The 26320-nt window shown below is 47.2% G+C and overlaps 3 protein-coding genes and 4 non-coding genes across 8 annotated transcripts in view; 1 reads left to right on the plus strand and 6 right to left on the minus strand.

Moving 5' to 3' along the window:
• The window catches only part of MAP2K1 (mitogen-activated protein kinase kinase 1), a 73526-nt gene extending 58583 nt beyond the window's left edge, over positions 1-14943 (plus strand). For both annotated transcript variants that reach the window (XM_055536767.1, XM_055536768.1), the window contains exons 6-11: positions 6769-6893; positions 9636-9837; positions 10857-10921; positions 12637-12698; positions 13099-13144; positions 13904-14943. In XM_055536767.1, coding sequence (XP_055392742.1) covers positions 6769-6893; positions 9636-9837; positions 10857-10921; positions 12637-12698; positions 13099-13144; positions 13904-14017 — 614 coding nt within the window. In that variant the 3' untranslated portion in view covers positions 14018-14943. The remainder of the gene's footprint in view (positions 1-6768; positions 6894-9635; positions 9838-10856; positions 10922-12636; positions 12699-13098; positions 13145-13903) is intronic.
• SNAPC5 (small nuclear RNA activating complex polypeptide 5) lies at positions 11341-21268 on the minus strand. The gene is made up of 4 exons (XM_055536769.1): positions 20003-21268; positions 18487-18576; positions 17580-17713; positions 11341-15353 (listed from the first exon to the last, which is right to left on the minus strand). Exons 1-3 carry the CDS (start codon positions 20090-20092, stop codon positions 17597-17599), a joined length of 297 nt encoding a protein of 98 aa, XP_055392744.1. The 5' UTR covers positions 20093-21268; the 3' UTR covers positions 11341-15353; positions 17580-17596.
• A 145-nt stretch (positions 21269-21413) lies between these two features.
• RPL4 (ribosomal protein L4) lies at positions 21414-26175 on the minus strand. The gene is made up of 10 exons (XM_055536766.1): positions 26037-26175; positions 24485-24656; positions 24186-24292; positions 23717-23855; positions 23251-23375; positions 22853-22982; positions 22441-22597; positions 22040-22123; positions 21809-21929; positions 21414-21726 (listed from the first exon to the last, which is right to left on the minus strand). The coding sequence occupies exons 1-10, from the start codon at positions 26037-26039 to the stop codon at positions 21496-21498; spliced, it is 1269 nt and encodes a 422-aa protein (XP_055392741.1). The 5' UTR covers positions 26040-26175; the 3' UTR covers positions 21414-21495.
• On the minus strand, positions 22724-22793 carry LOC129622164 (small nucleolar RNA SNORD18). Its single transcript, XR_008699842.1, has one exon. It is a non-coding gene; the product is annotated as a small nucleolar RNA SNORD18 (small nucleolar RNA).
• On the minus strand, positions 23461-23531 carry LOC129622165 (small nucleolar RNA SNORD18). Its single transcript, XR_008699843.1, has one exon. It is a non-coding gene; the product is annotated as a small nucleolar RNA SNORD18 (small nucleolar RNA).
• LOC129622167 (small nucleolar RNA SNORD16) lies at positions 23919-24016 on the minus strand. Its single transcript, XR_008699845.1, has one exon. It is a non-coding gene; the product is annotated as a small nucleolar RNA SNORD16 (small nucleolar RNA).
• Positions 24366-24436, minus strand: LOC129622166 (small nucleolar RNA SNORD18). The gene has a single exon (XR_008699844.1). It is a non-coding gene; the product is annotated as a small nucleolar RNA SNORD18 (small nucleolar RNA).
• Positions 26176-26320: the final 145 nt, after the last annotated feature.

Consider the following 26320-nt stretch of genomic DNA (forward strand, 5'->3'; position numbering starts at 1 on the left):
TCACCTGACAGCCAAGGAATCCGGCTACAGGAGGCTCGTGATTTTGGCCGGGCTCACACAGCCTATGCTGGTAGAGCTAGGATTCAAATCCAGATCTGCCTGACTCCAAAGCTGGTGCTCCCATTTCCATACCACAGTACATGCATACTTACGGTAATTTTTGATGCCAGTTGATAGTAAGAGTCAGTGGATGTTAGGATTTTTGGTTGTTAATGAACACAAATTAGCTCAAGCAGTAAAAGAGGTTGTTTGTTTGTTTGGCTTAGCCAACCAAACCCCAGGAAGAGTAAGAATGTAGCCTGGCCTTAGGGAAGATTATGTCCAGGGACTCAAATGCCATTAGCTGTTATAGTTCAGTTAAGATGTGCGGTCGGTTCTCTATACCTGCATATACCTTGGATTCAGCCAACCTACAGATGGAAAATATTTGGGAAAAAGTTCCCCAAAGCAAAATTTGATTTACGTTGCATTTTCATTGTGTTTGTAACTATTTACATTGTATTAAGTATTATAATCTTGAAGTGATTTCAAGTATACAAGAGGATGTGTGTAGGTGCAAATGTGCAAATACTCCATCATTTTATATAAGGGTCTTGAGCATCTGCAGATTTTGGTATCCATGGAGGTGGGGGTTGGGGGTGGGGTGGGGTGGTGTCCTGGAACCTGTTAATTCTCACTCATTTGTTTCTCTTCCCAAGTTGGCTATTTTCTCTCAGGCCAGCTGTCTCTACCACAGGGGAACCATTGCCTCTGGCTTTAGTCTCATTATCAGAGAGGCAAGAGCTTTTCCCAGCCTCTGACAGAAAATCCCAAAGAACGCTCTAATTGAACTAATACTGGTCTTGTACCCAGAACCTGCCGGAGGTTGTGTACCCAGAACTCACCAGGAGGTTGGTGGCCCAGCTTGCATCAGGGGCCTGCCCTGTGGCCTGGGGACAGAGGTCTGATGGTCAGTCTCCATCCGAAGCAGCTGGCTGGAGTCAGGGAGGCACACTTTTCCCAAAGTTAGTGTATGTGTTGGGGTGGGTCCTTCTCTTCTCAGGAGACAACACACGGAATGCCAGCTCTGTTTAGCTTAGGTTTGTCCTTACCTGGCAAACAGACTGTCCTCGGTGTTTTCCTTCAGGGCCTGTCTCAGGCTAAGCTAGGAATGACTGATGAGTGACCTTGACTTCACGAGTGAATCATGCTGACTGTGACTGACCCAGGCATCAAGGGTAATGCATTACTTGGGTGCAGCTTGGGTCCCCATAACTATGGTGATATTATTAGAAATTCTCTCCCACTTCCCATTTAAAACCGAACAGATTTCCAGTCTAACTCTGCCCTTCCTTTTGGCATCTTTTTTTCCCCTCTTTCTTCCTGCTGAGCAAAATTAACTTTCAGCAGGTCAAACCAGGTTTTTTTTGCTGATTCCTCTTTCTTGAAGTACAGATGATAATGTCCAAGTAGCCAGCATTATTTTCCTGTCCACCGGTGGTGGTTGATTGGCTTTGTGATAGATTGCATATCTGCTTGTCTTCGGAGGTCACTTAGTCTGGAAGGCAAACTATACTGCTCTAAGGCAGTATATTTTTTTGGCCATGCCACGCGGCATGTGGGATCTTAATTTCCCAACCAGGGGTCAAACCTGTGCCCCCTGCATTGGAAGCATGATGGAGTCTTAACCACTAGACTGCCAGTGAAGTCCCTACCTAAGGTAGGTTCTTTTAATGGGAAGGTTACTCTGTGGTCTTTAGCAAGTGGCTTCTACTTGAACTTTAATTTTCATATCTATAATATGGGGCTGCTCTGCCGTATGTTATTATGGGGTTATTTGGAATGAGGGATCAGGGAGTCCAGGATCCATAAACTCATGCCTTGACTACTCCCTTTCCCCCTTTTTCTTTCTCTCTCTCTCTCCCTTCTCTCCCTCTCTCTCTGGTTTAACCCGTTTACCTTCTGTTGAGGCTATTATTACTACCTGATTTCAGATTCTGACCATTTCTTGGAATGGCGTGTGCTGATGAAAACCAAATCATGGCTTAATGCGACATCATCTTGTGTTAATTGTCAGCATTTGCATGCCTTTTGGGTCAGGGAGGAGCACTGCATCTGCAGAGAGGGGCACACAAAGGTAAAGAATGAAAGCAATTCAGAACTCATGAATCATGGGAGGGAAGTAAAAATTAAAATGCAGTTGCTGGACTTGGTTGCAAAACTCTTGAAAGCAGAGAGATAAAAACAGCTGCTGGTTAGGACCTGGCACACGAGCTCCAGTGGCTCATTGTGTGAACTCACTTGTTAATCAGGAGGCTCTAGTTCCCACTGTCAGCACGTCTTCTGCAGTTAAACTTGCCCAGGAGGGTAATGAGCTGAAGCTGAGAAGGAACTGCTTGCTCACTAACCCAGAGCACAGAATTATAATTTCTCACAATCAAACTTTAAGGATTTCAACCTACCCCAAGTCAGCTCCTGTTCCCAGATAAAGTTTGTTTTATTGGTTACCCCCTTGACAGGTAACTCTTGGACTCTGGGCCTCGGTGTTTCTTGTCTGTTCAGTTCAGTTCAGTTGCTCAGTTGTGTCTGAATCTTTGTGACCCCATGAATTGCAGCACACCATGCCTCCCTATCCATCACCATCTCAGGGAATTCACCCAAACCCACGTCCATTGAGTCAGTGATGCCATACAACCATCTCATCCTCTGTCGTCCCCTTCTCCTGCCCTCTATCTTTCCCAGCATCAGGGTCTTTTCAAATGAGTCAGCTCTTCACATCAGGTGGCCAAAGTATTGGAGTTTCAGCTTCAACATCAATCCTTCCAATGAATACCCAGGACTGATCTCTTTTAGGATGGACTGGTTGGGTCTCCTTGCAGTCCAAGGGACTCTTAAGAGTCTTCTCCAACACCACAGTTCAAAAGCATCGATTCTTCGGTGCTCAGCTTTCTTCACAGTCCAACTCTCACATCCATACATGACCACTGGAAAAACCATAGCCTTGACTAGATGGACCTTTGTTGGCAAAGTAATGTCTTTGCTTTTCAGTATGCTGTCTAGGTTGGTCATAACTTTCCTTCCAAGGAGTAAACGTCTTCTAATTTCATGGCTGCAGTGTGCACAGGGGTTAATAATGCTTACTTCACAGTACGGTTGTGAGGGTTAAAGATGACAGTGTATTTAAAAGGCCTGGCATAGTAGGTGTTCAGTGAACCAGAGCTGTTGTGATGTCTTCCTACGTTGGCTGGTTCTTATTTTTTGAGTTCCGTCTCCTGTGGTGGTGGCAGCCTGGACAGGGACTGGTCCTTTCTACTCACAGCTCAGTGCAGGCACTTTATTAGTGTTTATAAAGAATAAACAAGTGAATTCTTTAATCCACAGAGGGGTAGAAAATGCTCAGAAGTCAAGTTGAAGTCATGTGCTCATGGAGGGGAAATCAAGAAGCTTTGAACAGTGGTTATTTCTGGTGCAGAAAATATCAGAAAAGAAAATTCCTTCTTCCACTTAGTTTTTTCATAACACCTTATTCATTTATGAAGAAGAGGGGTTTATCCTTTTTCATTGTTGCAGAGGCTGGGCAGGATCTGGGTTTCAGACCTTAGCATCTTATAGGTTTCCTAGGGAAGCTTGTCAGCTTGGGAGCTTAGAGGCTAGTGGATACTTCCTGTGAAATGCAGCATGGCCCATCATCTGCTGGGGCTCCTTCCAGCTTCACTCTCCTGATATTGGAGGGTTGGAAAGAGAACCCAAGGCCTGGAGAGGCCTCGGGAAGTAGAGAGGGACCACCTGGGCCTGTAACATGAACAGTGTTTGAGGCGGTTGCAAGGAAAGATGAGGGAAGAAGGCTGACTAAACCTCCCCGGGCTCCAGAGCAGGGCAGTATTCCACACTGGGAAAGGCCCTCAGAAGAACCAGGCTTCTACCAGATGAAGAAGTGAGAGGGCAGGTGGGAAAGGAGGGTGTTTTAGGTGCAGGGGTCAGTTAGGCAGGCGAGCCGGACATGGAGATGTGCTGCGGCAAGAAGTTGGAGAAGTGAGCAGGACAGTGGGCTTGGAAGTGCAGGCCGAGGGGCCTGGCCTGTGCTGGGAGGCAGATGGGAGCCGCTGCAGGCTCTGTGCAGGGGCGGTCCCACTGGAGGCACGCCGGTCACTGTGTAAGACCGGCTGGAAGAGGAAGCTGCTGGGGACGGGAGCAGAGGAAGGAGGGGTGGGGACTGTGGGAAGCAAATCCAGGAGGCTGCTAGTGGGAGGAAACAGCCTCTCAGGCCTTATCTGACCTCTTTTCTGTCCCCAGAAAAGAGCCTGACTTCGCTGGGGTGCCGGGGAGGAGCATGTCCTGTCCTGGCAGCTCCAGCCACATGTGCTGGAGTGGAAGAAGTTAGGATGTCTCCAAACAACTTCTTGTCAGGCCTTCAGGGTCACCTTGAGGGGGGCCCTGTGTGTGCATTTGGCTTCCAGGATGAATGTGGTCCAAGCAGGGAAACACCGTCCCCCCTCCATCTGCATGGGTGTCTCAGCCTCCCAGGCAGTGTTCCCTGGGGCGAGTGGGGGAAGCGGGAGCTGACAGCCAGAGAGGGAGGAAAGTGGCATTATATAAGTTTGCAAAAAAGGAGGCTGGCTTGCCATGTGAACAGAAATCAGATACAAGGAGAGCCACAGAGGCAGTGCAGCCTCTCCTGAGCAGCAGCTGTGGCCTGGGGAGTGGTGTCTGAGCAGCAGGGGCAAGCAAGGGAGCGGGTGTCTGGAGCCGTGAACTGCCGGTCGTGGGGTGCAACCGTGAAAGAATCCTTCTTTGTGATCCTGTCACGTGTGTGCTCTGTAAATGCCCACAGTTCATCCAATGGGTCCTGGTCTCCATCTCACTGGTGAGACTACGAGAGCTGTGGTGGTTACCACCACTTTACCCATCTGCAGACCACAGACTACAGAAGCCAAGGGTTCGCTCAAGACTGCATGTGGAACGTGTGGCAGGGCCAGGACTCGGATACAGGTCTCCTGTCTCTGTAGCTAGTGCCGCTCTTGTGCTTTTAAAAGAAGACCTAATAGGTCATTTCTGAACAGGCCATGGGAACATTGGAAGGTGAGGGCGCTCCGGGCTTTGTGGTCAGTCACTCAGGGTATGAGTGATGTGGCAGCAGGGCGAGTGGGGAGAAGACAGGTCCAGGCATCACAAGGTCTGAATTCTGGTTCCCACTTTATCCAGTTTTTGCTGTGTGACCTCACTCAAGTCCCTGGACCCCTTTGGGCCTTAGGCTTTTCGTCTCCACCATGAAGGGGAGGAACCAGATGCCTTCTCAGGCTACTTTTGACACTTGTGTCTATATGGGAGACATGGGGGTGTGCCAGTAGGTTTGGAAAGATCTCGAATTCTGTGCTGCTGTGTCCTGTGACACGTGGATGGTTGGGTCTTAGAAAGACAATACCCACGGTGTGAGGTGTGTGTGTCCCCAGGAGTTTAGCCCCATTCAGTCACAGGCATCGAGGAGTGCTTCCTGTATTGTCCTGCATCTGCAGTTAAACGGGTGAGGCAAACTGCCAGCGTCCCTGCCCTGGTGGAGCCGGTGGTGGGCAGAGAGAGGCTGGAGCTGGGGATGATGAGGGGCTAGGTGGAGGTGGGCAGGCGAAGGACTTCCTGGGATATGAGAGAGGGATTTTTTTGTTTGCTTGTTTACCCTTGGAAAGATACTTAAATAGATCTGTTAGAATCTGTGTAGGAATAAATAAATGCATTCTTTTGAGTATTGAAGGGGAACGTAATAAAATCCTAATAGTAGCTCTGGTAGGTTGGGGTTACGAGGGTTTCACTTTTCCCTCTGGTTCTCCAGATGTCCTGTGTTTGTATTATGCCCGTCAGAGATTCCCTATCAGGGTTTATGATTTTGCTCTGGGGTTTGGCCTGCTCTCGAGTGGGTCTCCTTGATTGCCAATGTCTGTCCACAAACCTGGTGCCTGGGGCCCCTTTACCAAGTCCCAGCCTCTGCTGTGACTGCTTCATGGGACAGTTGTTTGAATCAGAGGAGATGGTAAAAGGAAAATGTTGAGAAATTTACTTCTTGGCAAAGGGAAGGGCCAGCGGACTAATACTGGTGGTGCGCGCCAGGGTGGCCGTGGGGCGGGCTCGAGTGCAGCGAAGCGAACAGGGCCGGTGCTGGGGACACTGTCCTGACCCCAAGGAGCAGCTTTCAGGCCTCCCTAGTTCTCTGGCCCCGACAACGAGAGACTCTCCTTAACTAACAGGTAGACGCAACTGTGCAGGCTCTTAGAGAAGTGACTTCAGTGAAAGAGAATCGAAAGTTGGCTCCCATCCCCTGGCACACACATTTTTAAAACCCCCATCTTCTGTGCTTGTTGGGTCAAGAACAGGAGTACCGCCTCCATCCCACCCTCCTTTAGTCTTTGGTCTGTAGCCTCAGCAAGCATACAGGTCTTACTACTCCTTCCTCCCTTGTGATCCGGTGATAGGCGTTGTGTCTTGCCAACAGAGGCGGCTGAAGCAACAGACCTTTCAGTCTTGATTATTCATGGTAACTGACTCCTTCCTGTGGGTCATCTGGCCAAGACTGGATTCTGAGTGGAAAACACTGGCTTTCTGTCTTGCTTCTGTAGCAGCTTGTCACTCCTCTGCTGACAGTTCTGAACCAGGGGGAATAGGGGCCATGGTGTCCCGTGTCCATAAGCCAAGGACTGGCTCTGTGACGAGGGCATTCGTGGTCAGGGCTAGTCTGTCTGGGCAGCGCTTCCCAGTCTACCTGTGTCAATTCTCTACCTCTCTGTTTTCTTTCCCCTACAGATGTCAAGCCGTCCAACATCCTAGTGAACAGCCGTGGAGAGATCAAGCTCTGTGACTTTGGGGTCAGCGGGCAGCTCATCGACTCCATGGCCAACTCCTTCGTGGGCACCAGGTCCTACATGTCGGTATGAGCACCTCGTTCCATTTCTCGAGGTTCTTGTCTCATCAGGAATAGGAGCCAAGTGGGTGTCTTCCCATGTGGAGCCAGACCCTTGTGCTTGGGTGATGGGGATGGAGGGGGGAAGAAATGAGGGATGAGCCTTGTGGTCCCTCCCTGAGATCACAGTCTCAGGAGAGATGGGCTCAGCCTTTCACAGGCCTTGGAGCATAGTTGGGGCACTGGGACCTTGACTCACTGGAAGAGACAGTGGATCACAGCTTCAGCTCAAACCGGCGCTTGGATGTTTCCAGATCTTGGCTTTCATTCTGTAGACATGGAGCTCCAGCCACCCTCAGGACCTCTGCCTGCTGTCTTTAGACCCTCAGAATGACATGCCCAGAAATGCCCCCACCCCAGATTGCCCTGCTTTTTCCATTAGCAGTAAACATCATCACTGTTTCCTTAGTCTCCCAGGGTAGAAATCTGAGCATCAGCTTTCAGCCTCTCTGCCCATCTCCCCGTCCTTTCAGCACCTAGTGACCCGACTCCTGTGAGTCTCTTCAGAGTTGTCTTTCCCTGTGCAGTCTCTTCTCTCCCGCCTTGCTGCCTGTCTCCGTTATCTGCCCCTCTCCCACCACAGCACAACTTCCTGGTCCCCTGGCATCTGGTTCAGCTGACAGCCTGAGGTCCCCGAGTCCCCCCTCCTGTTTGCAGCTGCTCTGGCTCCCCCACCCACCCCCACCCGCGCCCTCAGCAGCATGGCTCTGTTCCCTTGCTTCCCCCACCCAGCCAGCTCCCTGAGGGGCAGGGATAAGCCTGCGGGTGGCTCCGTTGTCCTGAGGGTCCAGTTTGGGGCCTGGGCCGTGGTCAGTGCTCAGGGAATGCGTCACCAAGTGGGTGAATGTGTGGTCGACGAATGGGCGGGAACGTGGCTAACGCTCCTCAGAACGATTCAGAAAGGGGAAACGTGGCTTTGGGTGAGGGCCGACTGGGGCCGAGTAGAGGAGCCTTACTTGGAGTGAGTGGGGGCTCCTCGGAGGTGAAAGGAGGGATTGGCACAGGGGCTCAGGGCGTCTTAGCACACTGTGTTTTGCGTGCAGTCTTTCGAGCACTTGGACATCCTGCAGTGATGATCCTGTTTGAACCGTATGGTTGTCCCATTTTAGAGATGAGGAAATGTAGACTCAGGGAGGTGTGGTGACCCATGCACTTCCTGTTGCAGAGCCAGGGTTGAAAGCCAGGCTCCTGGCCGGTGAGTCCACCTTGCACCGCAGGCCCTCACTTGCTCTTCGGTAAAGTTTGGCAGCTGCTCCCGTCCTCTTCCTGCTTGCCTGTCCCCTGCCCACAAGTGATTCCAGCCACTGGCAACATGGCTCACCGGGCGCTGACCCACATCTGCATCCCCCCATTCCAGGAGCTGAAAGACATGAAACCCGTGGGCCCTTCAGCTCCTTCCGCGAATGTCTAAAAACTGAGCAGCTACTGGGCTACTCAACTGCTAATTTGGGTTTAAAATCAGTTAATAGGCCCTGGAACTTATATTGATCCTGGGTTTAGTGGTTTGGGTTTTGTGGTTATGTGGTCAGGCCAGTTCCAAAATAGTTCAGTGTTGGAGTTGGTGAAAAACCCTATGGGAGAAATGATTTTGATGCCTGTATAAGTGGTAAAGAATCCACCTGCAATGTGGGAGACCTGGGTTCAATCCCTGGGTTAGGAAGATCCCCTGGAGGAGGGCATGGCAACCCACTCCAGTATTCTTGCCTGGAGAATCCCCATGGACAGAGGAGCCAGGAGTCAGACATGACTGAGCGACTAACCACATAAGTGTATCATGGTCAGAATAAAGATTTTTTGATAGGGTTCTTAAAATACATGTTTTATTTCAATTAATGCTCAATAAAAATAAGCACTATGTACTTCTCTCCCACTATTTCCACCAATAACAACTCATATTTGCATAACATTTTGCAACATCTAACATACATTTTCATTTGGTTTGACCTTCTCAGTGCCCTAGGTAGCAGGGTAGGTATTTTGTTTTGTTGTTACTATCATTAGCCCCATTTTAAAGCTGAGGAAACTGAGGCTCAGGATCACCTAGCTTTTAAGTCCCAGCTTGGGACTTGAACCCAGATCTCCTGACTCCAGATCCTTTGCCTTTTCTAGTTTTCCATATGGTCCAGAACAGTTAGTTAGTGGCAGAGCTGGTCTTAGAACTCAGCTCTTCTTACTTGCAAGGCCGGTGTTCTTTCTACCCACTGATACCTCATTTGTGACCCATGTTCCAGAAACTTCATATTTTGGATTCAGGACTCAAGATGAGTCTCTCATGCTGGGCTTTGGATAGGCTGTCCTGCACATGCAAGACCAGGATGGGCAGAGCTGGAACCATAGCTGAGGCTCAGCCAGGGTCCAGCTGGGTTGGATGCTGTTAGTTCAGGGTAGGTTGGGGGGAGACATCAGTTAGGGGTCAGAGCCACGAAGGCCAGCTAGGATTTGGTAAACAGATTATTTAGGGGTAGAAGGGAAGCCAAATTAAAGAGGTTAGTGGAGGTCCTGAAACAGGATGTGAGCTCTGCTAAGGGGCAGGAGATAAAATGCATCAGTAGAGCCAGGGCTGGGACCAGGCAGGGTAGCCCAGCACTCCTGCACTGCTGACAGGCCTCAGCGGGGCAGGAAGTCCCAGGCATTCATGAGGACTCACCCATCCCTCTCTGCATGGGCCAGGCTAGCTCACAGGTGATAACTGTGTCTGTCTCTCCTGCAGCCAGAGCGACTCCAGGGGACCCATTACTCCGTGCAGTCGGACATCTGGAGCATGGGGCTCTCTCTGGTTGAGATGGCTGTCGGGAGGTATCCCATCCCTCCTCCAGATGCCAAGGAGCTGGAGCTGATGTTTGGGTGCCAGGTGGAGGGAGATGCGGCTGAGACCCCGCCCAGGCCAAGGACCCCCGGGAGGCCCCTCAGCTGTGAGTGGCCCAGTGTGGCCCCAGCTTGGACTGTGGGTGGTCCTTTCCATCAGGGGTTTCTGGAAGGCTGATTCCTGTCTCTGGCTGCCAGGCTGGGGCAAGGGGGAAGCAGAGCATGGGGTTCCAGTGTAGGAGATTATTATCATTACCAACATCTTCCTTCCTACCATTTGTTAAGTGCCCACTGTGTTCCTGGCACTGCGCATAGTATTTTATATGTATTATCTAATTTAAAAAATCTTAATTTTTTTTAGGTAGATTTTTTTTAATTGAGGTAAAATTCACATAACATAAATGCACATTTTCAAGTGTACGGTTCAGTGGTTTTTAGTATACTTCTCCGTATCATGCAGTCATCACCACTTTGTAATTCAAGAACGTTTCCATCACCTCCACAAGAAGCCATTTCCATTAGCAGTCAGTCACAGCTCCCCTACCTGACACCCTAGTCATCACCAGTCTACTCTGTCTCCATAGATTTGCCTAGCATTGTCTAATAGCAGTTGTGTGTGAGCACTACTGTAATATCCATTTTAGCTATGAGGAAATTGAGGCACAGGGTGCTTGACTTGCCACATACACTTGTAAGTGGCCAAGTCTGACTCTGAGGAGGTAAGCTCTGTGTAGCACTGCCCGCCTCTCTGACTGTAAAGTACACGCAGTACTTGGAAGATCCTGGCCCTGCCGTTACCTTCTGACGTTGTCCCTGCCAGGACATCACTGTCTGAGGCCCACACGAGGGCGTGTATGAAGGGAGAAACAGAGCGGGCAAGGGTTGCCAGTGGTGGGTCGCAGGAGGGGCTGGTCACAAGTCTTGGGTGTGGCAGAACCCAGACTCAGACCCTGGCCAGCTGTGGCTTTGGCCCACTCTGTGTTCAGGCTTTATCTGTGGCTCTTCTGTTTCTATCTTCCATGACTTTGTTCTAGTCCCTAAGATCCATGCCTACCCCTAGCCTCAAACTGGCAGTTAACCTTCTGTTTGAGAAGTGTTTTCTTTTTTCTTTTCATAAAATTTGCAGCTTATGGAATGGACAGCCGACCTCCAATGGCAATTTTTGAGTTGTTGGATTACATAGTCAATGAGGTAAGGTACTGCATGGCTTCTGTGACCTTGGAATTTATTTGCTTTTAAGGAAGAAACTCACAATTGATCTGTCTGGGAAACCTCTGAATTATTCCCACAGCATGGGCTGTCCCTTCCCCAGGAGCATCTTCACATAGCTCCGAGTCCCTCATCCTCTCTGATTCAGAAGCCTCCACCTGCCCATTGAATGCTTTCTCATCCTTCATTCACCAGGCATTTCTTTTTTTCCACCAAGCATTTCTTGTGCACTTACTATGTGCTAATAAGCACTTTGGGGTGGTGGTAGGAACGAGGTCGGGATCCAGGCAGAGATGGAAAAACAAGTCTCAGGTCTTAAAGACTGTTAGATTGGGTAGGGGAAGCAAGGCAAACACATGCATTTTCTATATAAAGCAATGAGCATAACAGGTGACAGTGTAGAAACTTATGGAAAATATTCACTATAAATTGTGTGGGAAAAGTTGGTTGTAAAAGAGTATGTATGATTGATTCATTTAAAAAAATCTATGCATATTATGTGTACATAAAGTCTGGGAAGTAATATGACAGTGGTTATCTCATAGTGATGGAATTACAGGTGATTACATTACTGCTAACTTTAATACAGAGAAGATATATTATCTGTGAAGTATATATGCCAGTATATTTAAATGTAAAAGGGATTGAGGAAGGACGAGACTGACAAGTATTCATCAGTATGGGCCTGGGGGAATTAGAAGCTCTGGACTAGCACCGTGGTTGCTCAGAGGGTGGGGGAGGGCAGGACAGAATTTGAGATGGTAAGGCACCTGATGCACTGCTGGCATAGGAACAGCGTGGGTAGAGGAAGAGAAGGGATGAGCTCTGGCCTGTTTGGGAGGCAGCTGGAGGCCCCCACTCCTCTGAGGAGCATGGTAACGGGCATTGCCCCATTCTCTTCAAGACTAGTGGAATAACTTTCATGCTTTCTCATTTCTCTCTCAAACTAGACCCCCAAAGGGTCAAAAGGTCCCCTTGGTCATTACAAATTCAACAGGGAAAATCCTGGCTCACCACAGCAGTTTAGAAAAATCACTGCCACTGGTTCACAGGTTACTGGGCTCACTTCAGCTCTTCACTTAGCTTTGTGCTAAGCACTGTGGGACAGAGAAGGGAAGTGGAGGGTCTGATCTAAGCTGCATAAGGATGCAAGGAAGGTAGACTGTGTTGTATTTATATCAGGAAAGTCATCCTTTCCTGCTGGGACCCAGCTCTCTGCCAGTTAATGTTTTACTAACCTTTCTGCACTCCTTGAGCGCTCAGAAGGGGTAAACATTTCATGCTCAGCCTTCTGTGATGCCCACAGGTGCTGTCAGGCTGGGCTGTGCTGGTGGTTTGCACATCCTCCTCGCTGCTGCTCCTAGTAGTTACTGGCTGTGTTTCCCTGCCGCACTCCCAGATGTACGGTGGTGGAGCCTCAGAGCTAAAAAGGGTCAGCTGAGGCTCAGAGAGGAAATGATTTATTCAGCCACTGACTTTTAGTCAGGTTTAGACTGGTGAGTAGTCAGAACACTGACCTGGCCCCAGTTCTGACTGGTTTGAGACTGACCACTCCAACAGGGTAAGCAGTAGCAGCCGTGGCCTCTCAGCCCTGCCTTTCCTGGACTGGGTAAGGGCGGCACTGCCCAGAGGTGGGAGTAGAGGAGGGAGAGGTGGGTAGAGCAGGACACTTCTTAGGTCTTTGCATGTACTTGCAGCCTCCTCCAAAACTGCCCAGTGGAGTATTCAGTCTGGAATTTCAAGATTTTGTGAATAAATGGTAAGTCACCTCCTTCTTCTCTGAAAGTACTCTGGTTTTGTCAGGCTCCCCATCCCTCTTGGGGAGCACAGCTTTGCCTTTCACCTTTTAGCTGCTGCCCTTCTTCCAGAGCGCTAGGACTCGGGTGACATGTCTGACTGTAGCAGGGGGCAGAATAGCTGCTGCGCTCAACACCTGCTGTAAAGGGACTGCCCTATTGCCTTTTGGCCTTAATTTAATTCAGCAAGTGTTTATTAACCTACTGTGGGCATGACACTCTGCTAAGAACAGGAAGGTGGGTAAGGCTCAGGCACTCTTCCTCAGAGCCCGTGGGGTGTGGGGAGGACAGGCATGCACACATTAAGTAATCTGAGTTAGAACCAGCAGCAGCAACAGCTCACACTGTCTTTCTTCCTTTAAGCTTAATAAAAAACCCCGCAGAGAGAGCAGATTTGAAGCAACTCATGGTAAGTGGCTTATTTCAAGTCCTTACACTGTCGTTTGCTGCGTTTCATTTGCTCGCCTGTTGGTCACCCGTCCAGTGCTTGCTGAGCCCACACCCTGCTCTGCCTTGACTGCTGTGGCCCAGCTGATCTAGGGCCTGCAGGACCCCAGACACGTCTCCTCGGTCTTCCCATCAGTTTAATGGAAAAGCAGGGATAACCCTGCAGCCAGAGGGGATCCAGGGAAAGAAAGGGCCAGCTTGCCCCACAGGGGGACAGGGCCTTTCTGCAGTACTGACTGGCTTATTTTGTATTCAAAATACAAAATCCACTTATTCAGTGGAGTTACTCTGAATGTTACAAATGGATCAAGGCATTAAAATAAATGAGATCTACCTTTCACCAAACCCAGTGTCTCCTACCACACAGGAGACAGTTACCCTCACCAAGTAACTGTCTCCTGTGTGGTAGCAGAGGAGTGGGAATCCTCTAAGTGTTGGCACTCACATGCTGGGTAGAGCCTGGTCACTGTAACATGCGCTTTCAAGTCCATCAATTCTCTTGGTCCTTCAACAGCTGCAAGGCAGAGCTGCTGTCTCCATTTCACGGAGAGCAGGCTCAGGGAAGGGGTAAGACCAGCAGAGCCGGGGCTCTAGGCAGGCACTTGGACAAGGGTAGGCTCCCGGAGCTCCTTCCAAAAGCAGCACAGCCTCCAGACCCAGGACTCTTGAATTTTCTTTCTTGGCTTTTAAGCACACTTTCTGTCCATTTCCTCACACACAGGTTCATGCTTTTATCAAGAGATCTGATGCTGAGGAAGTGGATTTTGCAGGTTGGCTCTGCTCCACCATCGGCCTTAACCAGCCCAGCACACCCACCCATGCGGCTGGCATCTAAGTGGTTGGGAAGCAGCAGTCCCTGCCCGGGGCATGCCATGTTGCTTCCGGGCAGCCTTCCCATGCCTGTCTCTGTTCAGACGTGCATTTCACCTGTGACAAAGGATGAAGAACACAGCATGTGCCAAAATTCTATTTGTGTCATTTTCAATATTATCATCTTTACTCTTATTACTATTGTTATTCCCCTAAGTGGATTGGCTTTGTGCTTGGGGCTATTTTTGTGTATACTGATGATGAAAACATGTGCAATGTAGAATTACAGTGAAACTCTGGTGACTGTGGGTAGTCATTCTTACTGAAAACTGCGCTGCTTTCCCACACCGTGAACTGGCTGGTCGCCTCTATTTTCGGGATTCTTTGACACTTGGTGGTACTTCATTCTTGCCAGGCATACCTTCTAACTGAGTAGGAAGGAGCCTTGTAAGATCCTTCACAGGCAGTGCATGTGAAGCATGCTTTGCTGCTATAAAAATGAGCATCAGAAAGTGTGTATCATGTTATTTTATTATGTTCTTGCTTTTGGTGTAGAATTCAGCAAATTTTCATCAAAATCTAGCCAGAGCCCTTCACTGCCATGATAGCTGGGGCTTCACCAGTCTGTCTACTGTGATGATTTGTAGACTTCTGGTTGTATTTCTATATTTATTTTTAAATATACCATGTGGATATTTAGTGCTATGTCTCTTTAAGTTTGGATTAGTGTTTCTAAAATGGTGGAGTTACTCTGAATGTTACAAATGGATCAAGGCATTAAAATAAATGAGATCTACCTTTCACCAAACCCAAGTACTGATGCTACTGTAAACAACAGTGTGTATAGTGCCTAACAACTGTATGAAAATCCTTTTACCATTTTAATCCAGATGTTTAACAAGCCTAATCTCTTACTCTAATAAATATACTATCAAATTCAAAGGATGAAAACAGTTTCTGCTTTTGTGGTGGCATTTTCAGTGTCTGTAGTGGATAAATCATCAAATGATTTAGCAGCCAGGCATTAATGAGGGGGGAAACGCAAAGACAGGAAAGAGGCTGGAAGGCGGAAATACCACACTAAGGACAGCTTCAGTGCTTTGGAGCAGTGTGGCTTCCTGGAAGTCTAATCTTTGGCCTTTGTCCAGTTCTTCTCAGCAAGCACCCTTATCCTCCAGCCACCTTTCCTGTGGGCCTGTGAACAGATCCCATTGATCTTCCATCTCTTCATCCGAGAGGAAAGCAGGAGAGGGGGCAGGACTGGCGCAGCTGGCACTGGGGCCTCTACCCGGGGCTGCGCCGCGCTGCTTACTCCACTGAGCGATGGCTCCCCGCTCAGCAGGTACACCTGACACAGGTTCCTGCAGAGGAGAAGGGTGCCTGGACTGACTTCGTGCCTGTGGGCTGGCAGTGAAACTCCAAAAACTCACAAAGCCATGTCCTAACTGGTCACCTTTCTTTCTTTGAAAAGTAACTTTTGAGATTTAGGTCATATATATATGAGGCTGCCTAGTCAGCACCTCTTCCCTCATTTTCTTGAGAGAGCAGGTGATAGAAAACCAAAATAAATAAATATATTTAAACACTTATTTCATTTTCAAATTAAAAAACAGTAAATCTCCTAAGTAGGTAGTTCCATTGCAGATCTACGAGAGCCTGAGATACAGCCAGGATTTTAAATACTGGTCAACACTATAGCTACAAGGCTGCCTCAGCCAATCATTGTTCCCTCAAGAGGCTAACGTCTGTTCTATAAGTCAACAGTCTAACTCACGTTTTCAACATACAAACATTCAGATGAGGTTTAAGAGCCACACCTTTCTCGCACCCAGGGTCTTTTCCTAACAGAGAGGATGTCACCACCTCTGAGAATGTCTCACTGAAGTGTGTAAACTAAGGAGTGGTGTGACCTGGAGTCTAAAACCTGGATGTGAACACTTTCAGGCTCCGTGTCTTTTGAGTGCTGTTTTAAATCTCTATTCACATCCAAAGGTACTTCACTTTGAAAGTCAAAAATATTTCTTCCTAGTAATTTTCACTAAGAATGATCTCATTCTCAAGAATGATGGTGCCTACATCGCTCATGCTATATTTTTAGAGCTCCCCAGGCCAAACTCCTTTTTTAAACTCCCTTACTGAGAGATATAATACTTGGATATTTTAATTTCTTGGCTATGGCTTTTGCAATCTTCCCCAGCCAGGGGCTGAACCTGGGCTCTCAGCAGTGAAAGCATGGGAATCCTCATCACTGGCCCGCCAGGGAATTACCAATAGTTGGATTGTAAGTGATGCCTCATCAGCATCTCAGGAGGACACCTGAAACTGCTAGAGCAGGTGTGAGTGCTCTCGTTTCACAGACACGCGGGTGAGGACCCCCGGAAAGGTGAAACGCAGGCAGCCAACCGGTTGTCAAGCTGGAATTGATACCCAACTTTTCCAACTCTTAAAAACCCATGCTTGTGTCTTACATTAGACCCCAAAATGTATACCTCGATGCTTTTTGTTGCAAAATGAGATTCACACTGTGTTTTCTAAGAAATATGCTCATTTAAGCTTCTGGCTACTTCATGTAAGAGTAGCTCAACATAACTTTAATGAAACATCGGTTAACAAATAAGTCTATGCTCTCTCCTGGAACAGTTATGTAAGAAGCTGTGCCTGAGGAGGTTGTGTTTTGTTTGGCTTTTCTATTTCTGGGCAGGGCAAATTACTTTTATAAAATCAAGCAACTACATATTTGTATATTCACTGGAAAAGGGACAATATGCAAAACTGAGTGTCAGCTTAACGTATGAAGTGTCTCTTATTCTGTTAACTGTCAGTTTTTTATTACAAAATCCAATCTCCCGAGCCTCGTGATCCTTCCTCAGTGGCACAATTCTAAGTCTAGAAATGGGTTTAAACCATGCTACTGTATCGTTCACCCCAGAGGAACTGAGTCTTTGGTCTGTTGTTGTCTGGAAAGCGGCAAACCGCATGACAGCTATTTATGTGTGACTTATTTCTAAGCACATTTTTACCATAATGATGTCTCAACCGAGGTGTGATGAGCCACCCACGGCATGTTAGCAGTCAGTTTACGACGTCACTGAGAGGCGGCAGGCAGCAGCTGTGCTCTCAAGGGGCCCTCTGCCCTCCTCTTTGTCATCTCTCTCCCAGACTGTAGCCTCGCTCTGCTCACAAGGGTTCAGTGGCATGCAAACAGTGTTTAATTGGTTTTCTTAATAGAGGCATTGTTGGCTGCAAGGCTGGCTTGTATTTAAACTCTGCCCTTTTTGCAGATGCCAGACCTTCTCAATAGCATTTCAGAGGAAGTTTTTTGTTTAGAACACAATTATTTAATCTGACCAGCCTATAAACACAGCACCACCCGTACTGCTCAATGCTGAAACACTGCATCTCTGCTTTTCTATATGTCACCAACTTTTGTTAAAGCACTGTGAAACCTGAGTTATTGATGGAACTATTTTTACAACTACACATTCTCCTAAAGTTCTTGCTTCCTTTTAAAGCAGGCTATAGGGCCCATGAGAATTCTTTGAAGAGAGAAAGTCTCTGAGACTTAGAAATTAACTTGCATGACTAACCCGGGCTCTTCTCCCCTTCAGGAATCTTCCTCCTCCTCTTCCTCCTCCTCCTCCTCTTCTTGCACATGGCTCCTTGTGCTCAACTCCAGTGCAGTTTGGTTGATTGATGCTTCATTGTCTACATGCACCAACATCTGCTTTAGTCAAGGACATTATGGATTAGTAGGAAGAACATTAGCCTGAAAAGAAATTCTTAATGTTTTATAATAAAATCTCAATTGTATATTCAATCCCAATACTATCACTAAGAAGTGTGGCCACTTTCCTATTTCTCCAAATTCTACCCTGACCCCCTCCCCCCAACCTCCACTGCCAAAATGAGAGCACAGTAAATGCCCTGGATTTGATAGATTACCTGATTTACACACATGGTTCTTACATAAGAATTATATACTGGCTTAGATGTGCTGCTTTTAAATGGTTTTAAATGTTTAACACACAGCTGGGAGAACGTTCAAATATGGTTTATCTAGAAGATGATTTTCCTGAGGGCACTTGGTCAGAGGCTATAAGGAGGACTAGAACTCTAGTTCTAGGCTTTGTGGTTGAAGCTACAGTGTATTATCAAATCCTAAGCTTACTTATTCACAGAGCAGCAGGAATTCTGACATACTTCTGCAAAGATCTTCACACTCTCCCCAGTTCACTGGAGTGACTAGAGAGAATGGAAGAGTAGGAAGGTGGAAGCGATACAATAGTACAGCCAACCAAAGTGTACCCAGCTGGTAGATGTTCTCTGTTTAAAAGAGTAATATACACTAGCCAGTTAATTAAACCAGAAGGTTCTTATTAGCACTCCCCAGAGTTCTTTGGGCTTGATAAGGTAATCTACAATTTCTGATCCCTCAGCAGCATAAGAGCAGAATGGACTGCATTCTCTCCCCAGGCCCACACGGATTAAGCTTACATCATGTGATGGTTCCGGTGTAGGCTGAGAAGGCAGCATCTCACCTTCTCTTCTAGAACTAATCATCGACTGGAGGGCCAGCTCTTCAACCTAGAAAGAGTGGAGGACACTTTCTTTACTCTGTCACCGAGCTACTAATGTGGGTGAAATGTACTGAGCATGCTCGGAGAGGTGGCATCAGAACTGAAAACAATGTAACCTCTGTGAAGCTCTAGAGGGAAGGGATGGGCCTCTAAATGAGGGGCCTTCTGGGCCTTCAGCTCTTCAACCTAGAAAGAGTGGAGGACACTTTCTTTACTCTGTCACCGAGCTACTAATGTGGGTGAAATGTACTGAGCATGCTCGGAGAGGTGGCATCAGAACTGAAAACAATGTAACCTCTGTGAAGCTCTAGAGGGAAGGGATGGGCCTCTAAATGAGGGCCCTTCCGGGCCTCTAAAGGAAACGGTATAGAAAGTTTGCTGCCTCTTTCTCCTAGGGTGAACAGGTGTTCCAGCTGAGGCGAGACTTCCACTCGCCCAGACCTAGGAGCTCAGGGGAGGAAAACACAAGCATGCCCTTAAAAAAGCCAACTGTCTTCTGATTCCACACGACCCAGTCTGTCTACCCCGTAATGAGATAGCAAAGGCAGGAAGAATGGAAAATGGCAGCGTTTCCTAGCCATCGTTGGCACGCACAGATTAGACGTGTGCAGGCACTGCCTGTGTCCTGAGGGAAAGCACGCTATTTTCATAGGTCTCAGTTTACAAAGGGCCTTCATAACCCGAAAGTGCCCAGCAGGGATTAGAAGGAACATCTCACTAAAGGCGGTTTCCTCCGCACATGTCTGAGAAATGGCTCTAGTGGGTTTCAATCTAAATTCAACAAAGCAGCTGTGTCGGTAACAGATCCGGGGAGAAAAGCTACCGGGAACTATTTGGCTTGGTCAAAAAGTTCGTTCATCTTACATCTTACGTTCATCGTTCATCTGTAGCATCTTACAGAAAACCCCGAACGAACTTTTTGGCAAACCCAGTACTGTGGCAGGGTCTCTTCTGGCAGGGCCTTGCTGTCTTCTTTTGCACAATGGAACACCCGCGAGTGGGCTGCCTTTGTGAGACCAGAGCTGTATCAAGCGACCATACGAGGTAGTAAAGAGAGGCTAGTAAATGCTGCAGGGGCTCGGGAGGGGAGGCAGGGGCCGTCTAGGCGAGCTTCGGGAGGTCGCCTTTCCTCAGCGCGTGGTGCGGGCCGCCCACGTTTACGGGGCTGTAGTGGTCCGGTGGGGGTAGCAGTGTATTCGCCACACTCAGATGAATGAGCCTCAGCCTAAACCTACAGGATCAATATTCTTATAGGGGTAGACCCATAAGCTCAAATCCAGCCCCCCTCGATGCCTGTCTACGCCCCCAGGTCCGGGCCCGACGGCCAGGTGAGGAAAAGCTAATCGGCCGCAGACGCCTGGGCTCCACGTAGAGCCCGACGGCCTGGGGCGCGGGAACAACTGAATGGAGAAATGGGGGGGGCGCGGGGTCACCTTGAGCCGGTTCAGCTGGTCGTGAAGAGCCGCTTTCAAGCGGAGCAGCGTCTCCTCCTCCTTGCGCAGCTCCTGCAACCGGCTCAACATCTCGACCCTTCAAGCCCGCCGGGTCGCTCGATGATGACGCCACCTCCGCGCTACCGGAAGGGGAAAAGCGGACTGGGAGGGGCTGGCGGCACGCCTCTTCCTACCGGCGCCTGCGCTCGTTTCCCCTTCGTGGACGTAAACTCATGGCTACCCAAACTTGGTTGAAAATCGAAAACCTCAAAACTCCGGGGATGAGAACTCCCTAAAGCAAAGGGTGTTGGCGATGTAAAGGACCTGGGGATAAAAATGGTCAGATACCGAGTGTCAAGTAATTCAGCTGAGCAGTGCTGTTCTCTCATCGTGGAGGCTACTCTAGCTCCTCCAAACTTCAGTCACCAGCAAACAGGACATCAGTACAAGAGCCCTACTGAGTTGAAGGTTCAGGCAAGCGGAGATTCCTGGTTACAGGAAAGGGGTTTCCAAGTAGGACTGTGCAAATTAGAGGGCAGGAAAGTAACTATTTTAAGCTGGATAGTGCTTTTTTATACTAAGGAACAGAGATCCTTTGACCTATAAATTGGAGGACAGACTGCCAACAGGGCAAAACGAGATGCAAAACAAGACTCTGAGTAGGGAAGCACAGGTCACTTCCAAGGTGTTAAGACCGCGACCCGAGTTAAAAGCTTTGGAAAAACGTTTGGGTACATCCATCCTCTGCAGAAAGTATACTAAACCTGAAATACACAAGCGACTGTGGACAAAAAAAAACCACCTGGCACTTTTTATACCAAAAGTGAAGCTGCTCAGTCTTGTCCAACTCTCTGCGACCCCATGGACTGTAGGGCTCCTCCATCCATGGAATTTTCTAGGCAAGAGTGGGTTGCCATTTCCTTCTCCAGGGGATCTTCCCAACCCAGGAATTGAACCCGGGTCTCCTGCATTGCAGGCAGATGCTTTACTGTCTGAGCCACCAGAGAATCCCTTTTTATACCAAAGGGTCCAAATATTAAAACGTTGCCAAGCATCTCTTCCACCAATTGTATCACAGAAGATTATTAACACTTCTGAAGGGAAAATCAATTTCTTATTGCTATCCTTTAAAAAATGTTCCCTGAATCTGCCCTCTTGTGGTTATCGAAAATGTCAAATCTTTATGGAACATGGCCCATTTTCCAAAGAGGTTTTGGGGGGAAGTTAAATAATGATTTTCTGTGTATTTCTGAGATAAGTCTTAAAAATGGATTTTATACCCGAATTTATGTAACATCTCACTTCTCATTCACCTTGGATTTATACTAAACTGAAGGCTCCATTTTATACCAGACTTAAATCGAAATTATCAGTTAAAAAAAACCCACAACTCACACACCACATCCAAGTCATGTTTCTCATTGCCTCTTTGTTCAAGCCTTTCTTTATTCAAAATCAGCTGTCCGGCATTTATGGAATAAACAAATTTAAGTTTACGCAGCAGCCTTCTTTTCCTCTGAGGTGGGTTTCTTTTCTGTGGGCTTCTTTTCAGCTGCTGGTTTCTTGGTCCCTGCAGCCTTTTTTCCCACCACAGGCTTCTTCAGCTTCTTATCGCCAACAGCCTTCTTTTCTTTGTTTCCCACCACAGGCTTCTTGCCCTGAACCCCTTTCTGATCTGATTTGGCTTCTAGTGCTGCTGCTGCCTTATCCATGCGGATTTTGTGCTGCAACAAATTAGGAAGAAAGTCTAAGAATCAAATCTTTCTAAAAATCAACAGGTCCAGCAAAACCCGAATTATTGCTTACATTCCTGGCCTGTCGAAGAATGGTGTTCCTGCGCATGGTCTTTGCATATGGATTAAGCTTCAACATGATTCTCAGGTTTTTCAGTGGATTCTTTTTCAGGACTCTGCGATGAATCTTCTTCCTATAAAAAAGCAGATACTCTATTATTAATAGTTTATACATTATCCATATTTCTGAAATAACTGATAGTGTGAAGCTGAACAAGAATTACTGTGAATATCAAAACTTTACCGTGGTGCTCGGAGTGCTCTTTGGATTTCTGGGCTTTTCAAGATTCTGCTAAGGTCTGTATTGAGCATCTTGTGCATGGGGAGGCTGAAAGAAAAAACATTTAAAAGAGGCTTAATTCCTATTTCTTAACAAAAGATTAATCATTTAAGCTCTACAGAACCCAATCAGAATTTCCACTATACTATCCCTTCCCCAGAATCTATTTCCACATATTGCATCTGTATACAAGGAGGAAATAGCAACACAATGCATTATTTAAAAAACATGCAAATCCATTTTGAACAATATCCACAGCATATATGTGGTGAAGTCCTTGCTGTCTCAAGTGCCAAGAGTAAGACACGACTTTGTGACTGAACAACAGCATAAACATCCATGTCCAGCACACAAATTATACTCACTTGTAGTTACTCTTGAGGGAGGCTGCTTTACGCCAAGTGCCATACAGCTCATCTAACTTTCGGAAAGCACTTTCAGTCCAAATGCAGAAACGTCCCACATGACCACCAGGAGCAAGTTTCAAAATGTTCAGCTTGCTTACATTAAGCAGAGTAATTCCTTTGTAAAGGAAAAAGGAGAATCAGGGATCCTGTATTTCAGTAAGTGAAATGCAGATCATCTTTATAGCACCTAAGAAGTATTTTAATCATGAATGTAAACATCAATGGTATACTTATTCAGCCACGAATCAGAAGTTCCACAAAATCATGTGTTTCAGAAACACGGACCATAAAGTGGAATCTCATCATAATAAAAGCTGGGTAAGCTTGCATAACACAGGTAATTAAAACATGTAAGCAGTACAATTATTACCAGGTATGTTTCTGAAGGCCTTGATGATACCATTGTCCTCATTATAGATGATGCAGGGTCCCCTGCGCTGGATACGGCGACGGTTTCTCATCTTGCCTTTGCCAGCTCTCATTCGCTGAGAGGCATAGACCTAACGAAGTAAAGTTTGGTATTCTGATTGAGATTTGATCCCTGTATTCAATCTTTATAGTTTAAACAACTTCAGTTTTACAGATGAGGAAATTGGAGGCACAAATGACTTGCCTAAATTTAACATAGCAACGAGCTTCCAAACTCAGGGAATATGGTTCCAGAGTCCTTGCTCTCATATCCACTAAGGTTTACTTATACTGTCTTTCAGTAACCTTTTGAAATGTAAAATCTGGCAACAAACTTGTGTGAAGAACCACAAAACCCACCTTTTTGATATCATTCCAGGCCTTAAGTTTCTTCAGAAGCAACACAGCCTCCTTGGTCTTCTTGTAGCCTTCAACTTTATCTTCCACCACCAAAGGAAGTTCAGGAACTTCCTCTATACGATGACCTGAAAAAGCCAATTAACACTGACCTGGTTACCCTGCACCTTTGAAAAATTTAATCAAACCCACAAATCAAAGTGGCACATTTGCCAAATCAGAACTACCACAAAGATCATGTGTTTCAGAAACACGGACCAATGAGTGGAATCTCATCATTTCGACAAACGATGTAAATATTACCTCATTACGTAGTATTCACTGAGTTGTTAGACTGAGGTGGTTATAACTAGCATTTAGTAGAGGGAAATGTAGTCAGACACTCTAGGATGGAGAGAATTCACACAGGCTCTCAGGTTCAGATGTAAGAAAGGTTTACAGGTTTCCTAAACAATAAAGTATCACAAACCTTTAGACATGACCAGCGCCGGTAAGGCTGAGGCAGCCAGTGCAGAGCAGATGGCGTATCGCTTCTGCGTCGTATTCACTCTGCGGTGCCAACGTCGCCAGGTCTTGGTTGGCGCAAACATGCGGCCCCCACGACACATCTATTTTCCCAGTTAAGAATCACATTTCTCCAAGTTTAGCAACTTTACAAACAGGCTGGGCCTTGCTCAGTAAAATTTTCGTCACCCTTCTGCTCCAGCCTACTGACAGCAGGCAACTGTCGCTGGGAACAGAGTCGGACGCAAATTACGACATCATGGCAAGGAAGCCTGCGCTGCAGCCCGCCTCCCAACAGCAAACCTGCCGGAGGAGTGTTCCATCTGGACACCAGCGTCTTGAGCACAAACATTTTCAAATCACTAAAATGAATAAGCCAGGTTCAGTCTGCCAAATGCCACAGCTGACAGTCTAGGTGGTGCAACAAAGGATACATTTCCAAAAGCGCCCTGACCGGAACGATGAGTCCCGCCACCTCGAACCCTGGGAATTCGAGCCACAGCTCTGCCGGTACCCCAAGACTCAGCACTGGTTTGATGACCTGAAATTGTTCAGAAACACAAGCTTTAGCTCCTTAACACATCATTCTGTGACTACTGCGTACAGCAGCAAACAGCATCAGAACATCCAGGGAAATCATGTTGTTCAGAAACACGGACCAATGGAGTGGAATTTCATCACTGCTGTGAAGTACCCCTTAAAAAGTCAACCCAGGAAACAGCTAAATCCGTACCTGCTAATTCACTGACAGCATAGGGCTGTCTGTTGTTTTTGCGCAAGTTGGTGTGAACAAAGTTAACAATATCGGGTCGAATGGGAGCCTTGAACACAGCAGGCAAAGTGACATTTTTGCCAGAGGACTCCCCCTTTTCGGAGTACACTGATATCAGTGGACGAGCACACGCCTGAAAAAAAAAAATCAAAAATATTTATATTGAGAAACATCATCAAAAGCACTCAAGCACCAACAAAAGCATTAAAGGCTCATTTACAGAAAGGTCTAGAATTTGATGAGGTAGATAGTGCTTAAGCCAAAAACAAAGGCTAAGTTATCAACACACCATCAGGTCTATTATCAGTAAGTATTTGAAAAATACCTAAATTTCTCAAGTTCTGCCACAGAATCTCCATCATTTTCAGAGATTGCTTTATTATTAAACTTTCAAATCGGGCCTTAAAGAGCAAGATAATAAAAACCATAGTGTAAGGTTTGAAAATGCAGTTTAATGTCATCATCCAAACTCTCTCAGCCCAAATGTGACCAGATCTTATCTACCAGGGCTCTACTTCAAACATCTATCCTTCCCGGTCATCCCATTCCAAACACATCTTCCAAAACTTACTACTAAGAAACAGCCTTGTTACTTCTCGCTCAATTTTCTCCAGAAACTTACCCCCTGAAAGTAAAAGGTCCTAAGCATGACCTACAGAACCTGCTCAACCTCACTGCCCACAGACCACACTCTCTTCCAGATTCTCAGGCCTACACTCAGGGCCATCCCTCTCCTTCCTCAGATTTAACAAGTATTCTACCTAAACATACCCTTCCTCACCTAGCCTCCTTCAGGTGTCTCTGGTCACGGCTTATAAAGTCCAATTACCGCCTCCTCTCCAATTCCGTCGACAACAGTACCATCCAACATTACAATGCATCTTGAGAACCCAATTACGAACAAAGAAGCAAAATAGTGCTGTTTCCATATTGTGTTCACTGAACTACCCAAGGCACATGGTGCTTTTACAAACGTTATTTATGCAGAAGCTACAAAACAATTAAAATCTAATGCAAGAGCAGAATGCTTTCAGAAGCAATTGCTAAGATAAGCACACGATAATAAGAAATAAGTGAAATAAAAGTTTTTTGTTTAACAAAATCTCTCTTAAAACTTTCTCACTAAATAGGGTATGGAGACACAAGACCCCAAATTGACTCACCTAGCCTTAGTCTAACGCTCTGAGAATCTTCAGAGCGGAAGTCTTCAGCGGAACCCATACTTTCTAAGATCCAAGAGAAGCTAGAATCCCAAAGGTCCCTCTGGCTCCAAGAACTATCTGGGGTTCCTCCGTGTTATTCCAGACGCGCCCGGCGCCGGCCCGCACACGTTGCCTCTAAGATGGCTGCCGTAGAGCATTACTACCCACGTCCCAGCCACAAACACACGCTTTGGTCCCCATCTACTTCTCCTTGCTCCCCCTCCTGTAGACTTCATGCTCTGAACACCCAAGCCCATTCCTGCCAAGCCCCGAAAATAGAAGCAGGTCCAGCGGAGAAGAGTTCTGCTCACCATGGCGGGGAGAGGAGAAGGCCACGCTCCTCTCAACCCGGCGGCTCCCACAGGAAAAGGAAGTGCCTAGCACTTCCACCCCATATGTAACCTTCAGCTGGTCCCCCAGCCTGCCCCGCCTCAGAACCAACTCAGGGACATAAAATATCTCTCCACCACGTTAAAACAATAAAAATAGCATATTATTTCTTCATATATGTCAAATTACGGTATTTATTGACTTCCCAAGCTAAAAAGGGCTCTTAGAACCCAGGGACTCCTTTTCGCGGAGTAATCCATGAGAG

The sequence above is a fragment of the Bubalus kerabau genome, chromosome 10, assembly GCF_029407905.1.
Source record: "Bubalus kerabau isolate K-KA32 ecotype Philippines breed swamp buffalo chromosome 10, PCC_UOA_SB_1v2, whole genome shotgun sequence".
Taxonomy (NCBI): Eukaryota; Metazoa; Chordata; class Mammalia; order Artiodactyla; family Bovidae; genus Bubalus; species Bubalus kerabau.

Coding starts and splice junctions, on each gene's coding strand:
- SNAPC5 (XM_055536769.1), bottom strand. CDS start 20,092: ATGTTGAGCCGGTTGCAGGAGCTGCGCAAGGAGGAGGAGACGCTGCTC. Junction 18,577..20,002: donor ACCAGCTGAACCGGCTCAAG/GTGACCCCGCGC, acceptor CACTCTTTCTAG/GTTGAAGAGCTGGCCCTCCA. Junction 17,714..18,486: donor CACCGGAACCATCACATGAT/GTAAGCTTAATC, acceptor TGACTAAAGCAG/ATGTTGGTGCATGTAGACAA.
- RPL4 (XM_055536766.1), bottom strand. Junction 23,376..23,716: donor GGCGCTGGTCATGTCTAAAG/GTTTGTGATACT, acceptor TGGCTTTTTCAG/GTCATCGTATAGAGGAAGTT. Junction 22,983..23,250: donor CCTGGAATGATATCAAAAAG/GTGGGTTTTGTG, acceptor TTACTTCGTTAG/GTCTATGCCTCTCAGCGAAT.